This window comes from Megalobrama amblycephala, linkage group LG17, assembly GCF_018812025.1.
Source record: "Megalobrama amblycephala isolate DHTTF-2021 linkage group LG17, ASM1881202v1, whole genome shotgun sequence".
NCBI classification, from domain to species: Eukaryota; Metazoa; Chordata; class Actinopteri; order Cypriniformes; family Xenocyprididae; genus Megalobrama; species Megalobrama amblycephala.
In genome coordinates this window covers 10764923-10791171 of record NC_063060.1, presented here as the reverse complement: position 1 = coordinate 10791171, position 26249 = coordinate 10764923, and the positions used below count along the sequence as shown (strand labels likewise).

Sequence of the window (26249 nt, the reverse complement as noted above, 5' to 3'; positions counted from 1 at the left end):
ATCCACTTATTGTATTTCAGAGGATCTAAAGAGTATGATTAGCTGCTTCACCACCAAAAGAAATCTTACTATTGGTGAGAAATGGTCCCAGGATGTGCATCTTGGAGAGCAAAGTAAACTACGTTTTTCTTACCGCGAAGTGTGCGATGAATTCTACTATGGCGATGACTGCTCTTATTTCTGCCGTCCACGGGATGACCCGTTCGGTCACTTTGACTGTGATGCCTCTGGAAATAGAATTTGCTTGCCTGAAAGGCGAATATTGTGCAGAACGTAAGTGCTTTTTGTTTGTTCTTTATTAAAGAGATAGTTCACCCAAAAAATTAAAATTATCCTATGATTTACTCACCCTCAAGCCATCCTATGTGACTATCTTCTTTCAGATGAACAAAGGGTTCAAATATGCAAAAATGCTTGAAAACTGATGAATCTGCAGGATCTGGAGGATTTTTCTGAAGAACAGAGGTCAGTTTAACTGCTCAGGACAAACAAGAGACTCATGAACAACCATCACAAAACATAAAAACAGTCGTGGATCATCCAGGTAACCACACACAGTATTGATAATCAATGGTTCACATACTTATGAATGGGGTTATTTTAATAAATTCAGCTATTGTTTTGTCTTGTGAACTAAATGCAAACATCTTTTATGTAAAATATCTTACTCAGGACAGTACTAAACAAAAAATAACATGCATTTTTTTATTATCCCTCTTATTTTATTAAAATAATTCTCATTTTCATAGATTCTGCAAAGGGTTGACATACTTTTTCATGCCACTGTAATTCCATTCTTGCATGCTGAATATTACAAGAAATTAATAAAGGCTTCTTAATTACATTTTTTAGCAAACAATTATAAGAATGCATGTAATGTCTTTTTTACTTGTCAGTCTACACTGAGGGCAGGTGTAAACTCTCGTCTGATCCTCTTTATTCCAGCAATCTGTAATGCAGCTCATACAGTAACTGTGTCCACAGGGTATGGTCACTGGATCCTTCAGTAGATCCAGACAGATTGAACAGCTGAACTGATCTTCGGCTACTGAAATACGGGATTCTGCCATTTCACAGCACGAGCACACAGATACAGCTAGACAACTGCTGAACAACACTTAAGTTTCGATTTCTCTCAACTGAGAAGTGTTTCCTGTTTCGAAACGTGTGCAAAACAGGCGTGTTTGTAAGGTGTGACTCACCTTTTGAACATAAAGAACATACATGGGAGTCTGACTGCTTCTCTGAGATCATTCACTAGCGTTGCACATGCATATAATAGGCAATGTAGCAACCCACTGAATACACGAGATTCAGCAGATCCCGTTGCCCCTGTTTGTAAATCCTTTGATCCATCTGTAAAAATTTGAATACTATCTTTGTGCATATTGTCCATATATATATAATATTCACTAACTATATCTGTATTCCCACTGCTGCCTTTTATTTTTAGAAGCTCTATGTCCACCTTCGTACTTTCCATTGTCCAAATTGGTTTGTTAAACCACACCACATTACTAGCAAATTCTTTGTCATATATGTCCATTTCTTTTGCTATTAAATCTCCTGTTCAGCCAAAACTTTCCTTTTTCCTCCTCTCCTTCTCCCAACTATTCTGTAGCACTTTTTTCGTTGGATGGTTTTCCCCATGCCCTCTTAAATTAATCCAATCGTTGGCTACCAGTTGTTTCCTTCGTAGCCATAGAGGCATTTCATCTGCTTCAACCTGAAGTGCACACACTGGGGAAGTTCCGATTGCCCCAAACATATTCTTAAAGCTCGTGCCTGCACAATGTCCAATTCAGCTAACAAAGATTTTGCTGCTGACCCATACACAGTACAACCATATTCTAATTTTGACCTTATTAGTGCAATATAAATAGGGATGTCCAGATCCGATCACGTGATCGGAAATCGGGCCCGATCACGTGGTTTCAGACTCGATCGGAATCGGACGTTACCTCCCGATCTGGGGCCTGTTCTTTGTACGTCGCTTATATCTGAGATCAAATGACACATCCCAGATGATATCATTGTGCTAATCATGATCCGGCTAATTGGGTTCTTCGAACACACCTGTTGTGTATGATTAGTATCGCTGGATTGAGTTATCTGAGATAATTGCGCGTTCATGTGTTGGCTTAAAAGGGGATATGTATCGATAGTAGAAACACTGATCAGCAATGCAGCGATTGGCTGGAGTCAAGACGGCAACGTAATGACATCATAGAATGAGAAAAGACACCTGACGAAAAACTTGACGAATTTCTAGACATTTATAAGGAAACAGCCAAGCGAATAAATGACAGAAGAACGACATAAATGTTAGATAAATGAAATGTGCACTATTTTTTTTTTTACATGATTACCCAATTATTTAGGCTATATTCACAATTTCTATTATTTGTACATTCAATTTTTTATTTTAATGTTGTAATTAGCAACTAATTTACCTTTGAAGCATATTTGACAGCATTAAGTAAAGTTTCTTAAGGGTCAAGATCAAGTTATCTGCATCTCCTGCACTTCATCAAGCCACTCCCATAATATATGTCGCGGTTCAAATGCACAAATGCATGTATGGCATAGACATCTGTACATCATGTATGTAAAACTCCAATAAAAAATATTACGTAATTATTCCCTCACGAATGAATCTCTCACAGAGTAAAACTGTCGGTGTCTGTATTATGACACTACAAGGCATTATAGTGTTATTTGCAAATTTATTTTTAAATCATTATTATTGTCCCTGGTTTACATTAGGGTACTCTTGTGGGAAAGTAGCAGAGGCTGGGACAGACTTTAAACATCACCTCCGCTTAAAAAGATGCAATCTAATCCTGTTTACATGAAATAAGCCTGCTCCCGAGCAGGTTTGAGCTTACGGACCTGTTGCTATGACAGCAAGTCTAGGATGAGCTTCGAAGAACCAAACGATCCAAGATCATGCCAAATCGTCAACAATCAAATCCAGCTGAGTTAGCGACGTACGAAGAACGGGCCCCAGGACTCGGATATATATGTATTAGGGGTGCAACGGTTCTCAGTAAAAAAATCGAACCCTACGGTTCTCCACTTATGGTTCTGTACGCACTTGCACCGCGGTCCATCTCGAATGACGACGCATCTATTGGTTAATATGGTTTGTTTAAAATAGCAACGTGGGAAACAGACAGACAGAGTTCAAATAATGTATGTTTCAGTCGATGGATGCGCAAAACGTTACAACAACGATAATCAGAAAGCGTGGACAAAACACCCAGCAAGCAATTTTATGTCTATTAGACGTCTAATAGCCGTCAAAACATAGCCCGGCCGTCTAGGCTAAAACAAGGCAAAATTTGGGCTGTCAGTGAAAATCTAATAGACGTCTAACCATAACCCAAAAATAGACTAGTCATCAATTAGACGATTATTAGACGACTACATATATATGTCTAATAGACGGTGAATATGGGTCTAGGCTAAAATAAGGCTGAATTTGGGCTGTCAGTGAAAATCTAATAGACGTCTAACCATAACCCAAGAGTAGACTAGTCATCAATTAGACGATTATTAGACAACTACATATTTATGTCTAATAGACGGTTAATACGGGTCTAGGCTAAAATAAGGCTGAATTTGGGCTGTCAGTGAAAATCTAATAGACGTCTAACCATAACCCAAAAATAGACTAGTCATCAATTACACTACTAATGAATGATTACATCTATACATGCAATAGACAACAAAATAATGGCTAAAGGATTCTTTTCACTTAAATATAACAGGTTCTCATAAATGACAATCCGTCCAAACAAATTAAATATAAAAGGTTTTATTTAGAAAAAGAACTCAAGATAATACACAATGATAAAAAAATAATAAATTAAATTTTACAAATACAATACAAATAAACATTACAAGAAAATTACAAAGTGTAACATAATAAAAATATAAAACATTGACAAAAAAAAAGTTAAATAAAAAATGTTAACAATATTTTTTTTATTAATTTTTAGTTCCATAAATTCACTTTGAATTACCTTGAACATTGTTGTTGAAATGTGCTAGCTATACAAAATAAACTTGCCTTGCCAAATCAAAAACTCATATTTTTATGCCATAATGATCAAAAGATTAAAAGATATACAAGGCTTCCATAACAAATAATAGTAGGGTGCACAGGTTTCATGTTTACCCCCTTGTATTTAGATAATTACAGAGTTTTAGGGCACAAGGAAACACTACAGTATGTGCATGTATGTTAATCTAACCACGTTTTACTGTCTGCACTGTTACCCGCTAAAATGTCACGGTTCCTACACATAATGTACATAAATAATAAACACATGTCAAAATGAAAAACACAGATACTTACATGACCAAAAGCAGTAAAGAATTTGCTTTAACATTTGCTGTTGCTTGCTCTCCGTCTCCAACGGTTGTAAAATGCGGAAATGTTTATCGCGAGATCTGGCAACAGTGATCGAGAGCTAACGTTCAAGTCTCGCGTTGCCAGTGGTCATGTCTCAGTAGAGCCACAGTTGCCATCTAGCGGTTGAAAATTGTAAATTTTTAATTAACTTAAAATTAAATACAGTCATATATGTGTGTGGTATATAATTATAATTAAATTATGGTTTGGCTATACCCTGATATATATATATATATATATATATATATATATATATATATATATATATATATATATATATATATATATATATATATATATATATATATATATATATATATATATATATATATATATATATATATATATATATATATATATATATATATATATATATATATATATATATATATATATGATATCGTAGAATGTAGGATTGTGTGACAGCAAAAATGTGCTGTTTCAAATATATACTTGCATATAAATGTATATTATACTTGCATATAAATGTATAAATGCAAGTATATCAAGAATCCCACAAGCTTTGTGGTCGAAAATGACTTAACACTATTTTGGTTACACTCATTGCTGGTCTGAATCAGGGCTATAGCCAAGCCGTAAAAACTAGACTATAAATTGCCTCGATTTCGCCGGGTGGACTAAAAGCAGACTACACATAGCCTATCCAATTCAGAGCTAAATCGTGACTACATATAGACCATGTCATGAAATGCCACTTAAATCTTGTAGAAATCATTGACATTGCGAACACGATGAGATATCAACCATCTCAAGCACTTCCTGTCCAAAAACTACAATAAATCAGGATTGACTATAGGTGGGCTACAAATAGCCGGTCTGACTACGAGCTAAATTGTGGCTACGCACAGCCTACACAATATAACATGTCAAAGATGTGAAACCAAACACCTTGTAATCACTGTTGACTTCACTTACATGATGCAATATCATACAACTCGCAAGTTATTTTGGCAAAAACGACATGTAACCAAATGAAAGATTATTTTGGCTAAAAGTGGGTTACACATAGCCGGACTATATCGGGTCTATAGTTAACCGAGACGGTGAAATGACGGCTATTGCTTGCTGGGCAGTCACTCTTTGTAAACTGTTCACTGCGAGTGCCGTATGCTCTAATGTCCAGTCATTTACGCCGTCATCACCCTGGTGTTGATAGCGCGCGAGCGCAGGTGAGACCTGAACAGCACACGTTGCTGTCTGTGTTTAAACTAACTAATTTAAGCCTTGCTGATTTAAACCTTCAAGAACAAGACGCGAAAGAGAACTCGCACGCGCTGTGAGAAGATTTGTGTGCGCTCATCCGAAGCGCGCACACGCTTATTTCAGTCAGCGCGCAAATACTGAGTTCTCTTTCAAGTCTTGCGCTTCAGCGGACAAATTCATACAAAAATTATGTCAACATGCCCGTCTTAGCGAGTATCCTAGCAAACATAGTCGGTTATGTCTTAAGTGAACGCATATTAGTCGAGAAAGACAGCGCATGTGTAACAGTATATGTACTGGATCGTGCATGTCTTCTAGGGAAAAAAAAAAAATCCTTCTGCCTGTTTTTAATGTTAAATCAAACAACAAATAAATCACTCACTGCTCTTGACTGAATAGTTTTTGTAACTTCAATAATGATTAATCTTTATTTATTTTATACAGTAAAGATAATATGCAGTGATATTTTATATTTGATTACTTTATCCATTTTCTGTACGTGAAAACGATTGTTAGATTCCTGAAAAACCTTAAAAGCACTGTTCCTGGATCTGTTTTTTTTTTTCGCTCTTCTTTATTCTTTTTCATGTATTATAGAAGTATCGGATCGGGACTCGGTATCGGTAGATACTCAAAATCAAATGACTCGGACTCGGACTCGGACTTGAGGGCAAAAAAACGTGATCGGGACATCCATAAATATAAATATATTTCAGAGCTGAAAAACTTGCACCCCATTCCTATCCTGCAAGACATACACCGAGCACTTTTTTGCATCTATTCACTATGTAGCCTACATTATATGTTCCCTGCATGTTAGTTTTGTGTCAAAATATACTCCCAAGAATCTAAAACACTCTACTTTCTAAGTGGATTCATACATTTTCACCTGGAAGTAGGCTAGTTTGTGAAAACACACAGCTAAAATGGAACAGTAGTCTAGGTGGCGCTCAAACGCAGACGTGTTTTTCAATGCCTGCCCTAGTACTAGTTGGGCCAGTGTTTACATATAGGTAAGAAATATTAATATTTTAGTAATAGAATATAAAATCATACATTAAAACAGCAAAATTATTTAATTGTGATCCATTTAACAAACATGTAAGACAAAACAATATTTTGTGGCTAACCCATAGGTGTGATTGGCAAAGGACAAAAAAGCAGGAAACTATACGGTGCACTTACCATGGGGGCGGGGCTTTGTTATGGGGAGGGGCTTGCGGAGGGGCATGGCTTGCTTTTGTACTTTTTTTATGATAAAGTTATGTAAAATAACTGCTCAGTGCTGCAAAACAGACAACTCTGCTAATGCTAACTTAATTCTATATATGTTATGGTTGCTGGTATACAAAGCACACGACGAGGAGATAGAGTGAATATCAGACTTTACTTGTAGAGAAACAGGAATCCAACAGAACATACAACCACATAGCATAAACAATACCAGACAACACAAGACTAGAAACACAGGGTATATATACAAGGGACTAACAAAGGAACTAAACTAGGTGACAGGATAATTAACAAGGAACAGGTGAATCAAATGAACTAATTAACAGAACGGGGAAACTAGATCACAGGGGCAGACAGAGACATGACATGTGACAATATAAACTATTAGGGGTGTGACGAGACAAGATGGTGAAATACACGACTAGAAAAAATAGTCTGCAGGTGTATTTGAAATGTTTTAACTAATCATCTTGTAATGAATGTCATTTCAGTTCTACTTTCTGAGTATGAATTATCATATGCAGTAAAAGACAACAATACTCAAGCACTGTAAAAGGTTTTGCCACTAACTCAACTGACTGACTTTTCTTCTGTATGATTTCAGTCTCTTCAGATCTTACTGTACATGATTTATGAGCTTCTACAACTTTTGACCTCCTAACTGAACTCCTTTCCACAAACTGATCATAGAAATAAAAACAGTATAAATAAAAATGGTAACACTTTACAATAAGGTCTCATTTATTAACATTAATGTATTTACCAACATCAACTAACAATGAGCAATATCTTTGCTACAGTATTTATTAATCTAACATGTTAATGTTAGTTAATAAAAACAGTCATCCATTGTTAGTTCATGATAGTTCACAGTGCACTAACTAATGTTAACAAATTAAACCTTATTGTTTGTGCTTAATAAGATTAAGAGAAAACTGTTATTAATTTTGATGGTAATACTTTACAATAAATGCAACCATAATCGCACTCTCAATATTCAAAGTGCAAATATGACCAATTTTTTCTTTGATACAGAGCTAAGACATGGTTACAACTACACTGCCCAACCTAAAATAGCTTTCATATTGAGAGATATCTGTATTCATCAGGGAGCAGCTTTCAAAATGCGGGGTATTGAAATCTCGTTTGAATGCGCGCTCGCGTTTACTTTCACTTTCGTGATCGCGCGTACTCTGTAAATATGGAGCGGCGGCAACCATTATCCAACTGAATTAAATGTTTTTTTATTTAAATACAAAGCAAAACGACAGTGGAAGCATAATGTAAATGTAGAGGTGGCATATTCTTTCCTAATCATCCTAACACTCTGTCATGGCAACATCGCAGACTACTTTTCGCCTCGACGAGAAATCTCGTCACAATTTAGTCTCGCTCGTCACACCCCTATAAACTATATAACAGCATAGGCCTGTTACTAGCCTAAACTGGACGGAGACACGGAGCGCCCTGTAACTCACTGACCTGCCTGCGTTCACAATTCACACGGTGCAGATGGGAGGGAGAATGGCTGACTACACAGTTTATGGGAATAAATTGTGTATTTCCCTCACAATTGTCACAAAAACTCAGTAGTCTGTACACTGTCTGTCTGGTCTCTCTGCGCGTTGCATTGCGAGATCATGCGGCGCGATTTTTTTTCCTCACTGCTGCACGAGTCTGCGTGAGAATATGGGGGTGTGGCGTGAGAGCGTGAGAATTGGGTCAATTGCGTGAGTCTCACGCTGAATGCGTGAGAGTTGGCAGCCTTGCCCTTACTTTGCTAAATTAGCCCAGAATCGTTTAACATTAATGTTATGGAATCATGACAAAAATGATCAATAGATTGGTTAAATTTTACTAGACATGCATATAAAAATGAAAGACAATATGGATTTGCTTATCTGAATCATCCGTGTTCACTGAAGCTGTTCACGTGAGTAGATGGTTGGGCGCGGTTGGGTGTGTGCGCATTCATAACAGTGCGCGTACACTTTGAACTTCAATCGTGACAAATGATTGGACAACTTGCGGAGTGACATGACGACATGAATCAGAGGCACAAAAAACGTTGACAGCGGTGAGCGGTCATTATGTTTACCAATACTCGACCCATCGCAACCGCCGCAACCCTGACCCCCCACCCTCCAATTTTTTTTTTTTTTTGCATGATTTATGAGAGCATCATTTTCAGGTCGGAAAAGCCGGATTTGCGGATTTTTCCGGAAGAATCACACATGTTATCTTAAAAAAAAAAAAACAAACAATGGAGTCAATGTGTTGATATTTTTATTAGACAGGCTTATTACGTTTGAGCTTTATTGAGTCATTATACAACATTTTGGTGCTAGTTTCTGATTGGCCAAATACAGCAACCCAGTTGATGACATTTATAAAATAACTTTATAATGAAAAACAATTAACAATGTCCTTAGTATCAAAGTAATTTCGCAAGAGTATTTTATCTTGTCAAAGCCTTCTGTAATATACTGTAATATTTTACAGTTTTAACAAAAATGTATTTTATTTAACAAATTCATAAGACATCTGAGTTAATTTCAGATATTTAAAAATTAAGAGTTCAGTGATTTGAAGTACATAGTTATGAATGCAAAGCAGTCAATTTATAATTCATCAATAATAGCTCGATTGATTGATTGATTGATTGATTGATTGATTGATTGATTGATTGATTGATTGATTGATTGATTGATTGATTGATTGATGGCTGGCTGGCTGGCAGGCAGGCATCAGGCATAGATTTACCTGCACAGTTTGTGGTAAACCAGTGTCTGGATTCAAATGTATGTGGGATTGTTACCTGGAATGATGGGAGAGAGGACACTGCTAACAACATATACCCATGCCTTTTATCATGATGCTTAAACCTGTAATATGACCAGTGGCGTAACTTTGTTTTAAAAAGTGGGTGGGACAGGAATGTGTATATGGGGGGGTGGGGGGTATTGTAATTGTATTATTACATTAATAATAATATGATATTAAAATTAATATGATAGTTTCTTCCTTACATCTGTTATAATACAATATGTCTCGAAAGTATGTATATTAGTTGATAAATACGTGGATCCGCTGTTAAAAACATTGTCCTGATGGACTGGAGGCAATGTTTTCGTTTAGCATGCAAGAGATTCTGGGTTCGAATCCAACCATGTATGATTTTTTTTTTCTCTGATTAAAACCAAAGATGTTCGTCAGTGATTGTATATCAAGAGCAGGGACACGTTTATTTGTATTTTGTTTTGTGATTCAACGTAACGAATAGAGAGTCTCTGCAACAGTTAAGCGACAGATTGAAGCGCTCGTCCGTGTGAACACTGCGCAGTGTGCACGAGCGCCAAGAGAACACTGTTGCGCCTCTGATAACAGCGACAACGAGCACTCAACATGATTTCAAAAACAACACATCCCAGCGCCAGATCGCTTATTATTTACACAAATTGATAATCAACTAGAGGTGTTTCTTTTGTATTAGATATCCGCGAGATGCCGCGAGATGTTTCAAAAAGTGGTGGGGACAATATCGACCCTTTCAAAAAGTGGTGGGGACATGTCCCACCCGCAAATTACGCCTATGAATATGACATAGAATCTTTTAAGACGACAGTCTCAGTGTTGATCCTAAATTGATTCCAAACCCTGGATAAAGCGGTTGAGTGAATGTGGTCTGGACTCTGTGGATGAGGGTCATTGTGTCAGAGACGCTGTAGAAGGACAGAATTCCTGCACTGTGATCCACATACACTCCTATTCTAGAGTAGCTGGAGACCACAGGGAGTTCAATTTCTTCCTTATTGTGTCTGAATGCACACCTGGAGTCAGAGCAGGACAATCTCCAGGACTAATCATTAAATCCAAAGACACAATCATCACCATCTCCCTTCCTGCTGATGCTCTTATATGACACTGATATTCCCATCCCAGCCTTCCCACTCCACTTGACCTCCCAGTAACAGCATCCATACACACTCTCTCTACACAACACCTGAGAAAAATCATGAAATCTGTCCGGATGATCAGGGTACTGCTGGTCAGCCCCAATAAAAGTAGCCACTCTGTTGCCTTCAGACAGACGGAGGTATTTATGTGCAGTGTTTGAATCCAGGGTGAGCTGACAGGAATCTGCATGGGGCAAAAAATACACTTAAAGTTAGGTACCAAGGTGATGTGTGGCCTTTAAATAATGTAAAGCTAGAAAATTAGATTCAGATGATAACAAAGATTAGAATTCAGGCTAACAACTGATATATCCTTCTTGAGAATTCATAAATGTCTGACAGTTTGTGTTTGCTTTTTGTTAGTAACACTTACATTGTAAGAACTCATCTCTGGACTTGGGTTCAGTTGTGGTAATGATCTCAATGTATGTCACTAATGAAAAAATTACATATATGGTGTAATTCACATGTAAAGACAATATTAAATCAATACAATACACACAGAGAATTCCAGCAGAGAATCCAGGACGGTGAGAAGAAGCTTCAGGAGATGAAAGAGGCTGTGAAGACTCATAAGGTCAGTCTTCTTAAGACTCATAGAAGTTTTAGATGTATTTAGAGTGACTTACCCAACTTTTTTTCTGTTTTGTCTGTGTCCTAACAGCGTTCTGCACAGGCAGCAGTGGAGAACAGTGAAAGGATCTTTACTGAACTGATCCGCTCCATTGAGAGAAGCCGATCCAAGGTGACACAGATGATCAGAGATCAGGAAGAGGCTGAAGTGAGTCGAGTTGAAAGACGCTTAGAAGAATTGAAGCAGGAAATTGATGATTTGAGGAGGAGAGACGCTCAGCTGAAGCAGCTTTCACACCCAGATGATCACATCCATTTCCTACAGGTAACTGAGATCTGAATAACAGGAATCTGAATAACAAGAATTATTAGAAGAGTCTTACCTTAATTTGTAGTCCCGCCTCCTCCTACACTATCAACAGACACTGAAGCTGCGGCTAAAATCGGTCATTTGTTCACACATTTACTAGTTTCTACATGGTGAATGGCACATAGTGCACTATATAGATAATAGTGAACGGTTCAGACAGTGTAAATATTTTTTCCATTGACTCAAATGAAGTCCGTTTCACGTTAGTATAACGTGAACCGCCGCATTGCGAGCAGAGTCTCCTCTGGCCCAGGGACTTGAGAGCACAGAGCGGATCATATCCGTGAGTCGGCTCAGACCACGAAAGGTATCGGACCCATTTAAATTCTGCACAGAATGCTGTATTTTAAAGTGATATAGAGGAGATTAGATGATTAACTGTTAGATATTAAAAGGAATTAAAAAGGAGGTTTTACCAAAGACTACTGAATAACACAAGACGCGTCACTTGTATTATTATGAATGGGAGAAGGTGCAACGCGCAATATGGCGGAATAAGTCCCGCCTTCTAAATAAGATCCAATCGCCATTTGGTAAAGTCATCACGTCACTGCAGCGGCCGTTAGAACCATCAGTTTCTATAGAAACAGTCAGATGCTTGCCTCCAAAATCAGACACGAGATGCACATTTAGGACTGCGCGTGTGCATTAGGTTGATCCAAATATAGTTTTTTGTCATGATTCGTTTTGGAAACAAAATTTATCAGACAGTTCTTGTCAGATTTCATTAGTGATTTCAAATATGAAATGTAATCGAAAGCTTGGCAAACAGCTTTGGAGAATTTGATGTTTCCCCGATAGGAGCTGCACTTGGATACCCAAGAGCCATTTCAAAGATGGTCGCCGAGTGAAATGACTTGTCTTAAAGGGACTTTGGTTTTACTGAGTTTAACGATTCTGTCCGAGCTGTGATATAAACGAAACGCTATTGGCTATTTTTAAAAAGGAGCGGGGCTGTTCGATAGATCGCCATGTCTTTCTGTTTCAGTTGAAATTACGTCAACACATTCAATATTTCTGCGTGTTCCAAGACACTTCAGCGGGCCTGTAAGTTTGGGTTGGGGAGGAAAAAAAATACACAGCTGTGAAGGAAAGGAAGTTGCGCTGGACGGAACGCGGCAGCGGTACAGTAATCATTTACCTTGATTATCTTGTTTTCTAATATCTAGCCCTAATTGGTGTCAAATAAGAGCATCAAGAAGAGACAGGACAGTCAAGGTAGATTTGGATTCAATGATCAGCCCTAGAATTGTTAATGTTTTGCATCTAGTCACTCATTATGGGACAATTACAAAAAAACGAAACACTCTTTCAGCTCCTCTAGAATAGGAGTGTATGTGGATCACAGAGCAGGAATTCTGTCATACGGCATCCCTGCACAATGACCCTCATCCACAGAGTCCAGACCACATTTACTGAGGCTCTCTATCCTTGGTTTGGGGTTTATTTTGGATCAGCAGTGATCTGACTGTAATCCAACATTATGATATATGTAGATCTGATATAGCTTTTGATATATCATAAACAGTGAGATGTTATGAAGGCTATTGTATTCTAATCAAATGTAGTAAATCAAAATGGTCACTGGAATAACATTTATATAAAAAATAATTTTCGGCTTAGTCTAATCTTTATGCAGATCATTCTTGTATATCTTGTATATATTTTAAAAATCAAATATTGGATGTGATTTTTGCTTTTTGTTTTTGACACCAAATGCAATAAAAGCCACTTTGATTGCTTTATTTGACCTTCTTTTGATTTAATTCAGTATGAACGTCTGAAATGAGTCAGGTGTTCTGTTAAATTATAGTACATATAAATTTAGATATAGGTAAATAATTACTGCAAATTTAGACAAAAGATTCATGTAGAGATATTTTTGCTTAAAGGGTTAGTTCACCCAAAAATGAAAATTCTGTCATTAATTACTTACCCTCATGTCGTTCCAAACCTGTAAGACTTTTGTTCAACTTTGAAACACAAATGAAGATCTTTTTGATGAAATCTGAGCTTTCGGTCCCTCCATAGACAGCTACGCAACTACCACTTTGATGCTTCAAAAAGTTCTAAAAGTGATCGTAAAACTAATCCTTTTGAATTGAGTGGTTTAGTCCAAATTTTCTGGAGACACGATTGCTTTATATGATTGATGAACAGATTTAGGCCCAATCCCAATTCTATTTTATACCCCTTCCCCTTCCCCCTACGCCTACCCCTTCCCCTTGCCCCTTGCAGTTTGCTGAAAATATTCCCCTAAGAAATGGGACACCACTACTAGACCATTACATGTCGTCATAAGTCGTCGCTAGCTCCTGCGTCATAGATGCGCCGATGTTTATCACACACTTCTAAGATGCCATCAATAGCTGTAGTGATCTCTGTTGCTTGGGCGACAGCTACATACAATACTGATGAATAAGCACGCAAACTGAATGCACTTTTTGTTTATATCATGTAACGTACACGTATTTATGGACGTAACCACAACAAAACAATACATTAATCAGGCATGCGGCAAAAAGACAAGTTAGCTGCCACCGGATTTGAATTTATGTTGTCAAATCAACGCGGGTTTCAATAAAATATAAAAAAATATGTTGTGGAACTATCATAAAGTAAAAAACATTACCGAACTTTTTTCATAGCGATTTTAACAAATCTTTTTTCGGAGAACATAACCGTATACATGAACACAAGATTAAAGGCAACATAAAACAAGTGATTATTTATTACTAAAATACTGTTTACCGTAAAAAAATACTTACATTTATGGGTCTCTCTGCTCGCTCGGTCGGCCATGTTGGAAATTTATCATACCCCTTCGTCTGAAGTGTGGTCCCGAAAAATCTTCGTTTGAAGGGCTACCTGGCCCTTCCCCCTACCCCTTCCCCTCCAACCAAATGAGAATTGGGACACCCCTACCCCTTCACGTGAACGTGCGAAACAAAGGGGAAGGGAAAGGGGTAAGGGGTAGAATTGGGATTGGGCCTTAATTTAGGCTTTTATTCACAAATTTTATTCACATTCATCAACTCGCACAGTTGTGGTAAACAGAAACTCAAACATGTTTGCTTGATGCGTGCGAGAACTAATGAGGTTCATTCTCGTGTGTCACGCAGCATGTTTGAGCTTCCACAAGAGGTTTGTTCTCACACATCAAGCAGGTTCGGTTGAGCTTCTTTTTATGTTTGCTGATCAATGTTTAAATGTGAATAAAAGCGTAAATTTAATCTGCTTATCATATAAAGCGATCAAGTCTCTTTTGAATATTTGGACTAAACCACTCAATTCATATGGATTAGTTTTACTATCTCTTTATGAACTTTTTGAAGCATCAAATTTTCAGTTGTGAAGGCAATCTATGGAGGGACAGCTCACAGATGTCATCAAAAAGATCCTCATTTGTGTTCCGAAGATGAACAAAGGTCTTACGGGTGTAGAACGACATGACGGTGAGTAATTAATGACAGAATTTTAATTTTTGGGTGAACTAACCCTTTAATGTTTTTATAGATATAAAAAACATTGCTTTTTGACCCCTAGGTTGATTTTACAGAGAACTAGAGGGCTAGTCTACAATATATAATGTTACTGCAGTGCAGGCTAATTGATATAACTTGCAATAGGTACAGTAACAGCTCAAACAGTAGAGCAGGCACAAGCAATGGCAAGATCATGGGTTTGATTCCTAGGGAAAGCAAGAACTACTAAAAAATGTGTAGTTTAAAAGCAGTATAAGTTGTTTTGGATAAAAGTGTCTGCCAACTGCAAAAATGTAAATGTTAATTTTACATACAATTTTAAAATTGCCTAATTTGTGTGCTTGTTGAATAATGATTACCAGTCCATCATCCAGCCCTGCTCATTTTGAGACTAACACCTAATAATGGATGCTATTTTCTATCTGCAGTAAAATAAAGATGTGTCACCTGACACATTTGTTTTGATTGTGTTGCGTGCAGACAGGAAACTGTTTCACCTCTTCATTTCAGAGAAAACGAAACCTCAGTGTAGATAAGGCGCTGTGTATTTCTTTCTGTCTGTCTCTACAGTGAAATGGCAGAAGCTAAAATTTCAGTGGATCGGGATCAGTTCAGCTGTTTAATCTGTCTGGATCTACTGAAGGATCCAGTGACCATCCCCTGTGGACACAGTTACTGTATGAACTGTATTACAGACTACTGGAATGATCAGACGAGAGTTTACAGCTGCCCTCAGTGCAGACAGACCTTCACTCCAAGACCTGCTTTAGGTAAAAATACTATGCTGGTTGAAGTGGTGGAGAAACTGAAGCAGACTAAACAGTCTCGTCCTGCTTTCAGTTATGCTGGACCTGGAGATGTGGGGTGTGACTTCTGTACTGGAAGGAAACGCAAAGCTGTAAAGTCCTGTCTGATGTGCCTGGAATCTTACTGTCAAAGTCACTTTAAGTGTCATGAAGAATCTCCTTTAAAGAAACGACACAAAGTGACTGATGCCACTGGACGACTGCAGGAGATGATCTGCCCTCAACACAACAGACCTTTGGAGGTTTTTTGTCGCACTGACCAGCGATGTATTTGTTTGATGTGTGTGATGGATGAACACAAAAGTCATGATACTGTTCCAGCTGAAGCAGAGAGGACAGAGAAACAGGTGTGAACTGAAAACACATTAATAAGCTATGCTGATTCTTGCAATCATTATGTTATTATGCAGTTAATGATGACATTATTACACAATAATATTAATGTTTATATTAATATTAATATTAAGATAGTTGCAATATCCAGAAACCATTCAAGCAAAGTGATTTTTAAACTCCTCTAGAAAAAGGTTGGAGAGATACAAGGAAAATTCCAGCACAGAGTCCAAGAAAGACAGAAAGAGCTTCAGGAGTTCAGAGAGGCTGTGGAGACTCACAAGGTGAGATGTTTAATCACTGAGCGCAGTGCTGGCCCGCTTTCCCATCCCACTGAAACCCGCAGTGTTTTACATGCTGACCCGCGTGAACGGTCTGAATGTCTTTGTCTCCTAACAGCGTTCTGCACAGGCGGCAATGGAGGTCAGTGAGAGGATCTTTGCTGAACTGATCCGCTCTATTGAGAGAAGCCGATCTGAGGTGACACAGATGATCAGAGATCAGGAAAAGGCTGAAGTGGGTCAAGCTGAAGGACTCTTGAAGCAACTGGAGCAGGAGATTGATGATCTGAGGAGGAGAGAAGTAGAGCTAGAGCAGCTTTCACACACAGACAATCACATCCGTTTCCTACAGGTAACAGATCTGAATAACAAGACTGCTGTCATAAGCAATGTCTTTCCTAATTTTACTGTAAAAACTATTATCTAAGCCACTAAAATAATAATCCATATCTGTCAGATCAATTTGCTTTCCCAGATCTCAGAAGATAACTGCTTTGTCTGGTATTCAAAATCAAAAGCAGTTCATGTTTTGTCTGATACCAGTTAACATTATTTATTATTATACCAACACAAAGGCAATAGAGAGTTTCTGTAGATTTACTGTTTCACAACATCACATGCACACAGATGGCTTAAGTACTCAAATTAGAACATTAATGTTTTTTCATAAACATTTTTTTCTATACTGGTTAAAAGTCTCTTTACAGCCTGATAGCAATCAGTAATTAACATGGTCTAAATAACTACTTTGAAAGTCTCAGGGCCTTAAAATGTTCATCCAATCATTGCATTCGGACTGAATGCAGGATGTCATGAGGGAGGGCGGTAAGGAGGGCACAGTAACTGGCACCGGCCCTAATCAAACAACAGAATACAAAGAAAAAACCCTCACTGCCGTTGACTGAATAACTTTTTTAACTTTAATAAGGATTAATCTATGTTTAATTTATACAATGAATACTATGCGTTATTTTTTCTGTACCTGAAAATTTTGAATCCTACCTATATTTTTTTCTCTATAAAGCTTAATCAATTTATAATGATTTTAATCAACACTAACAAATAGTATTACTTATAGCCTAATGCTTAACAGATTAGAGCCTCAGAGCTGCTATTCATCTTTAAAAATGGTTTGACTGAACAAGTAAGAATGCAATTCTTAATAGTAACAATCAGTTTACCTTGACAGGTATGGTAACTTAAAGGCACACTATGTAAATTTTCACCTCTAGAGGTCCCTTATTCAAAACAAAGGCGTAGCTTGATGACGCCTTGATTTCACGGAATGATGGGAGGTGTTGTCTTCATGTCTACAGCCAGTGGAAAATAATTGGAATGGGACTCGGGCAGAAATCATGTTAATGGATGAGATTATTAACGTTACTGTAGTATGAAGCAGAGCAGGACCGAGTGCTGAAACAAGGTCGCTAGAGTGATTGCTAAATTATTATACCATTTTATTATAATGCGGGTTTGATGTCATTGATAGGCGACGCATGGACACGACCTGTGTCCTGGTTAAAATTGCTTATTTCTCTGGATAAACATTCTTGGAAATATTTGGGATAATGTAAGTACACAAAATAACAAAATAAAATAACATCATAAAGTATAACATCAACAATAAAATAACATCAACAAAATAAATAACATTGTTCTAGTGGTTTTTGGATATTTTAATCCAAAAATCTTACATATTGTGCCTTTAAAAGCATTCTTGCACCTTTTATTGAAAGAAGCCTACTTTACCTGTTGACACATGCCTTTCCATTTATAGACCAGATGTGTGTGATGCTCAAAAGGGCATTTTCAAAGGTTGTTTGACAACATGCTTTATTTTTGTCGCTCTGCTAGGTGACTAGTAGAGCAGAAACAGCTATACTCCAACTATACTCCAACTTTAATAAAGCACAAATTAGTGGTCAAACGATATGGAGTAGGGTGGCTGATGGCTGATATGCTATCACACTGTTTACAGTGCAATTTGAAGATAACAGATGCTGCAATTAAATTTATATTTATTTAAAAAAATATTCAAGAATCAATATAAGAAAAAGAATCAATATAAATAACTTTTATATAATAACTTTTATTAAGAAGAACTTTAACAGTACTGCATTTTCTACAATGCTTAACGGATCATTAGTGAAGACCACTAAAGTTAGAAATTAAAAAGTTAGAAAATTAGTTTATTAATTAAAAAATCTTTAAAAGTGACCCCAAGGGTTCATATTCCCCTGGTTGACAACCCTGGTGTTGTATGTGAAATGAATACAGATTAATTTGGAAAAGTAAGTGCAATAAATATCTAGGGGAGGGAGGACGCTGCTAATGATTTTTTTTTGTGATTTGTATCTTTAATATTTCTGTTCATTTATTCTCTCTAGAACTTCCAGTCTCTCTCTGAACATCTGGAATCCACAGATGTATCCAGCGTTAAAGTCAGTTCTGTCCTCTCTTATAAAGATGTGAGAAAACCGGTCTCTCAATTGAAAGAAAAACTGGAGAAGTTCTGTAAAGAAGAGATGAAAAAAATATCTAGTCGAGGTAAAGTGACAGTAACAGTTACTTCAGAAATGAGTTACATTATTTAACAAGGGACAAGAAGCTTGAGCAAGTTAAAAAATAAATATGAAAGTGCATATATAAATTTTTGAATAATTATTACAATGAATAATTTAGAATTATTTGTTTACATTTAATAATTTAGCAGATGATTTTTTTTATTATATATATATATATATATATATATATATATATATATATATATATATTTCAGAATATAAATAGAATATTAAATGTTAGTATTAATGGGTCAAGTGTTGATGAAACGGATGAGCCTTTGTCGTTTCTTGAAAATGGCTAAAGACTTAGCTGCTCGAATTGAGATAGGCAGGTCATTCCACTAGCAGCGAACAGGCCCACGAAAGTGAATTTTTGCCTCTTTAGAATGGCACCACAAGGTTTTTATAACTATTCTAATTATGTATATGTGTTTATTTTCTTAGTAAGAAACATCAACATCATTTCCAGTAACGAACCCAAGACTAGGAAGGAGTTCCTACAGTGTAAGTCACTATGAAAACACAAAGACACTTGCATATGTTTCACAAGATTCTCAATAAGCATAATTGTGCTGAGCTAATCAAATTTTCTATTCCATAACCCCAACCAAATGTCTAAGAAATAAATATTCCACCTTATTTTAGCCTAGACAAAGAAAATGCTGACTATTTTTAGTCTTTACAAAATTCGAAACACAAGAGACACATATTCAGTGTTCAGAACAATATTGAGTGGAGAGTTGAGAAGACCACATAAGGTTATATGGCAAGGTACTGAATGAATGAATGAATGAATGAATGAATGTATAAGTGGTTTATGTCCCTATTACACCTAATTTTCATGGTTAAATAAACATTACATAAAAAAGAGAGACCAAATACAATTCTATTTGGTATTTTTTACACTATGTAATGTTTTTATTAAAACCAAATATAAATTTAATCAAGTTAGTGTTTTTACGCATTTTTACATTTATTCCAAAATAATAAATAAAGGCAGTAACAATTTAAACAGTATATTTTTATTTGTGAACTAATGTTTAGTTTTTCTTTTTAATAGTCATCTTATTTTCAGCAGTCATCAAGCTTGTTCACAATGGTCACAGACACTGACACGAAGATGTACCTTTAATTTCCCCACGCTGATTGCACACTAAAAACCCCTACGGTCATGTATTCCGGCAATTTCTAATTTGATTTTGACATGACATTAAGCGAAGATATTGAAATGGCTGAGTTGTTTACTTACTTTTTAAATCAGGCTTCCCATTAACACCATCATTGTCTTCATTCAAGCCACTTCGAGAATGTGAACCAATCATAACTGATCATATCCAATCATAGCGTGATGGAGGCATTGCCTCCTTTCATGTGACTTTCCCCCATTCATTCTCAATTACCCCCCACTAAACCCATCGCACTCTTTGTCAATGGGTTCAGGGAAGGCAATCCTCCCACTGTAACTTTACCTGTGGGTGTCGCTGTTGGACAGTGTTACTTTATAAAAACTGCATGTGTCAGGACTCAGGTTTGATCTGTCCCTTTTCTCTTGCATAACTTTTTGTTTTTCTTTCTGCACGTGGCGGTCGCTCTCAGCTGATCGCACTCTGCAATCAGTGTGGCTGCTTGCGCTATATCGCAGCTGTTTGTTATTTTCTTCCGGATTTCTCTGCTATTTAATCTCCTGTTTTCTTTCTTTTCTTTGCCAGTGTGTTTTGTTTCCCGTACAATTCACACGTACCTTTTTTTTTGTTAACCAGTTTTCAGTCTTGTCGTTTGGTGTTTCTTTGTGTTATCTGCCCAGTTGTTCCGTTGGATCTTCGGATGGTCTGAAACCCTTGACCAACGGATTTCCCGGTCGCGACTTCACGCATCTAATGCAACTTATTCTTCAGGAATTTCCTCTTGTTGTGGTGGTCGGTCTTGACTGATCTTGATTAACTGCTATTTGACAGTTATCATGGACTGGGATTAATTCTTTGTTCATCTGCTGTTCGCCTGGACTTTGACCTCTTGCCTGTTTGATTCTCCTCCCTGCATTTCCTGTGGATTAGATGCTTTGTGGACTGATTATCTGGTTTCTTGCTCTATTGAGTCAAGTTTGGCCCTGAGCTTTGCGCTCATTGTCATTATTTGAGCTTAATTAATAACGTTTATTGAGTACATCTCTACACTCAGCTCACGGGCCAGTTGCAGCAGCTCCAAATGGCCAGTCAGAACACAGTACCGCCTGCGCCAGCAACTGCTGGTCTTTTGCCCAATGTCCGTGAGCCACGCATTAACAATCCCCCAGTTTATGCAGGTGAGCCAACTAATTGTCGCTCTTTTATCATTCAGTGCAAGGTGGTCTTTTCACTCCAGCCACGGACCTATGCTTCAGACCGGTCTAGAGTAGCTTATATCATCTCTCTCTTAGCTGGACGGGCTCGTGACTGAGGTGCTGCCGTGTGGGAGTCTCAAGACCCATGCTGTGATGATTAAGGTATTTGACTGGTCAGTATTTGGTAAAGAGGCCTCCCGGCCACTGGCAGCTCTTCGTCAAGGCAGTAGATCGGTAGCAGATTATGCCATTGAGTTTAAGACGCTTGCTGCCACAAGTGAATGGAATCCAGTGGCACTAGCGGCGCGCTTCTTGGATGGATTGGTGGAGGAGGTCAAAGATGAGATCTATGCTTGCGATCCCCCAGAACTGCTGGACAACATCATTGAGCTTGCCATTCGACTTGATTCTCAGATGGAGCTTAGACGTAAAGTTCGGGGACATTCCAGCAGGTCACGGGCCGAGCTTTTTTCTTCTCCACTTACTTTCCGAGTCTTGGAGTCATCTGATGAACCAGAGCCCATGCAGGTGGGTAGAATGTGTCTCTCCGCCGAAGAAAAGCGAAATCGTGTGCACAATTTACTAATTTGTTCCCTCGGTTTATAAATCATGTGCACAATTTAAATAAATCGAGGGAACAAAATAGTAAATTGTGCACACGTTTTAGTAAATCGAGGGAATGAATTAGTAAATTGTGTGCACGTTTTATTAAATCGTAGTTCTTTTTGCTCAGCAGGTGTTTTCGTCTTGGAACTCTGTCATGCTGGTCATTTTTGCCCATTCTCTTTCTTATGGTGGAGTCATGAACACTGACCTTAACTGAGGCAAGTGAGGCCTGCAGTTCTTTGGATGTTGTTGTGGGGTCTTTTGTGACCTCTTGGATGAGTCATCACTGCACTCTTGGGGTAATTTTGGTCAGCCGGCCACTCCTGGGAAGGTTCACCACTGTTCCATGTTTTTGCCATTTGTGGATAATGGCTCTCACTGTGGTTCGCTGGAGTCACATTTAGAAATGCCTTCATAACCTTTTCCAGACTGATAGATCTCAATTACTTTTTTTCTCATTTGTTACTGGATTTCTTTGGATTTCAACATGATGTGTAGCTTTTGAGGATCTTTTGGTCTACTTCACTTTGTCAGGCAGGTCCTATTTAAGTGATTTCTTGATTGCGAACAGGTGTGGCAGTAATCAGGCCTGGTGATAAACCACAGTTAAGTTTGGATTTTGTTTTCCCTTCATAATAAAAACCTTCATTTAAAAACTGCATGTTGTGTTTACTTGTTATCTTTGATTAATATTTAAATTTGTTTGATGTTCTGAAACATTAAAATGTGACAAACATGCAAAAAAATAAAAAACACTTTTTCACACCACTGTATGTTATATATATTAAAAAAAAAGCTCATCTTACCCCAATCTCCCCAAATGTCAGGAAACACAATTCCTGGCTGCATGCCAATATCCATGGATTCTTTGGGTTATGTTTCTTTGACATGTCGCAAGGAACATTTTCTAGCCCAACCTTTAGTATAATCGTTTGTTTTACTCGCATTTTCGCAGTTTCCCCTATTAAATCATGCAGCAGGTTCTTTTGCCACTCAGTCCAGCTGAGGGAGCACATTCCGGCGGGAAAGTGACGTCTATGCATACACTCTATTCCGCCACTCCCACTTTTAATACTTCACTCTTTCGCATTTTGTCATCTGACTTCCGCTAAACTGACGCGGCACATCCGGTAGCTAGTTCAGTAGTTAGAAGATTGTTTATAGCTAGCTATAACTTTAGCTAAATAACAAATAACGTTAATGATGAAAAGAGAAAACTTTATACGATGATCAGATGGTCTCATATCGTCCCATCCATCGTCATTGTTAACATGGGTAGACGATATGAAGTGGCCAGAGGTAACCTTTGGGGACTGTTGATGGAGCAGCATGTAGAGGGTGTAGGTGAAGACTGGAACTATTTTAAATAAGTTTTGTTAAACAAGAGATAACTTTGTGATTAGTCTTTTAGAACATATAATTTAATATAAGTTGTATAAAATCAGTTGTAAGAGTGTTATCAAGAAGCTAGAGACACCTTTGACTGACCTTTATGTAGAGGTAATATTTCACCATTTAATTTTCATATGTAATAAACCATGATGGAATTAATTTGCAAACTTGACATGATTTATTCCATTTAAATCAGAAAACTTAATTCATTTAAGTTTTTAAGGGGAATCTACAGAGCTCACATTATATGGTTTTATAAGAAATTACTGACAGCTAACATCTGGCCACATTGTAAAGATAAACAAACAAACAAAAAACTTCACAACAGATAACATCTGGTTACATTGTAAAGATTAAAAACATCACAACAGATAACATCTGGTCACATTGTAAAGGTTTATAAAAATAACAATTTACAGATAGGTAACATCTGGTCACATTGTAGGTTAAAAAAAAAACCTTCAAAACATAACAGCTGGTCACATTAGGTTTAAAAAAATAACTGCATACACTATTTACACTGATTAGTTAAAGCAAAACTACTGCACAGACAGACGTGGAACGCACCTACAAATCAGCACTTATTCATCTTCTACATCTACAACAGAAATTCTGTTGCTTAGAAGATTACACGGCATGTTAAACCTGTGCAAATTTAGGGCATTTTTGTGTAATGTTTTGTAGAAAACACTGAGAAAATTGGAAAGTGTGTGAAAACAGGTGAAATGTGTTTAGTTTTGAGAAATGTGTCATATTAAGAACTGAATTAATGTTTTGCGAAATTGTGCCAATTGAATCAGTTGTATTAAAAATACTGTAACAAAGTTCATAAATTGTGCATATATACTGTATATACAGTGTATGACAAAAGATAGTATTTTACATTTGTCATATCCCTGTGTAGTTTGGCGTGCTAATCATTTGATGGTTTTTGTGTAAAGCTTCTATTCAAAAACACCACTCCACAACACTCCTCTGAAAATGAACAGACTCATACAAAATGCATGTTAATGCATTACATTATGTTGTTAATGATGAGTTAAATGATTGTGTTTTTGTCTCCATCAGATTCCCATCAGCTCACTCTGGATCTAAACACAGTGAATAAGCAGGTTCATCTGTCTGAGGATAACACAGTGGCTGCATACACTGACACAGTCCAGGCTTATCCTGATCACCCGGACAGATTTGATGTTTGGCCTCAGGTGTTGTGTAGAGAGAGTGTGTGTGGACGCTGTTACTGGGAGGTGGAGTCAAGTAATGGTATGGGAATATCAGTGTCATATAAGAGCATCAGAAGGAAGGGAAAGAGTAAAGAATGTATCTTTGGATTTAATGATCAGTCCTGGAGATTGTCCTGCTCTGCCAGTTACTCATTCTTGCACAATAGCAAAACAGTTAAACTCCCTGTGATCTCCAACTCGTCTAGAATAGGAGTGTATGTGGATCACAGAGCAGGAACTCTGTCCTTCTACAGCGTCTCTGACACAATGACCCTCATCCAGAGTCCAGACCACATTCACTCAACCGCTCTATTTTGGGTTTTGGCTTTATACATCAACAGGGAAACTGTGTAATATAAGAGAATAGGTAGGCTAATAGAAATCCTACAAATAATTTCATATCTCATGCTTGAGCTACATGTTGAATCACTTACAGTAAGAGCTTTGTTTTGGGCTTAAATACTAGCTGAATTTATGTCACTGAAATAACATATAAGCAAATGCTGTAAGCATGTGGTGTCGATTTATTTTTCTGCTTGCTGGTGGGTGCCCACCCTCCAGTACACTGCCAATATAATTGTTTCATATATTAATATATATATACATTTGATTTTGTTGTACATTGTTATTGACCCAGCCAGTATAGTGACAATGAAAGCGCTCAAGCTGAATATCAAATCTGAATGAAATATAGTAATATGTAAACAATATGATTTAGGCTATGCATACTGTTTGGTATGGGTTCGATACAGCAGGGGGAGACAACTAAACATAAAATTGCTTCTTATATTAAACAGTGGTTTATTGAACAAACTGTGTCTCTGTCTTTAAATAAATTAAATAACTAAAAGTTTCTTAAGGATATATATTTTTTTTAATCCGGAATTTGTGAATCAGCTGATAGCGGAGCTTACGGAGCCTGCCTGAACTAACACAGAATGCTTGATTTTGCAACTGTAGCGAAAATTAACTCAAAGGGGAAATATTAATAATTATTCATAACTCATTATGATTATTAATTATGATTAATTATGAATATGCAAATCCGTTAATCAGACTAACTGGACGTAGCTACATTAAAAGTAACATTACAATCAGTTAACCTGTTCGTCCAGTGAACGCTCAGTGTTGATTGTTTATTAATTCTAAGAAATGTCAATTTCCAAGTTATGGAAAAATAATATTTCTTATTGTACTGTACTACTCACGTAGTCCGGATCTATCACTTAAGAGGCAATTCATTAGCAGACGGAGTCAGAACCAAACGTGTATTGTGCACAATCTTTATTAACTAACTCACAAACACATAACTAAACTAACAAACACATAACATAACATACATAAAGGGTCACACACACACACACACACACACGCAAGTCAGAATGAGTAATGATAGTGTTGAACCGGAAGAGTTGCTGTTACTAGAGCTACATGAAATGTCAAAGGCAATCTGGAAAGGACTC

General features: G+C 37.2%; 2 protein-coding genes across 3 annotated transcripts in view; both read left to right on the top strand.

Moving 5' to 3' along the window:
- Positions 1 to 26249, top strand: part of LOC125250020 (delta-like protein C) — a 50857-nt gene that overhangs the window by 2101 nt on the left and 22507 nt on the right. Inside the window, exons 4-5 of one of the 2 annotated variants that reach the window (XM_048162313.1) lie at positions 21 to 273; positions 384 to 402. The exons of the other annotated variant lie outside the window; for it this stretch is intronic. Coding sequence (XP_048018270.1) covers positions 21 to 273; positions 384 to 387 — 257 coding nt within the window. The 3' untranslated portion in view covers positions 388 to 402. Of the gene's footprint in view, positions 1 to 20; positions 274 to 383; positions 403 to 26249 lie in introns of those variants that run through there. 2 annotated transcript variants of the gene reach the window in all.
- On the top strand, positions 10351 to 25590 carry LOC125250014 (tripartite motif-containing protein 16-like). Its single transcript, XM_048162308.1, has 8 exons — positions 10351 to 11410; positions 11498 to 11731; positions 15832 to 16414; positions 16589 to 16684; positions 16800 to 17033; positions 19069 to 19228; positions 19690 to 19749; positions 24632 to 25590. Exons 2-8 carry the CDS (start codon positions 11709 to 11711, stop codon positions 25138 to 25140), a joined length of 1665 nt encoding a protein of 554 aa, XP_048018265.1. The 5' UTR covers positions 10351 to 11410; positions 11498 to 11708; the 3' UTR covers positions 25141 to 25590.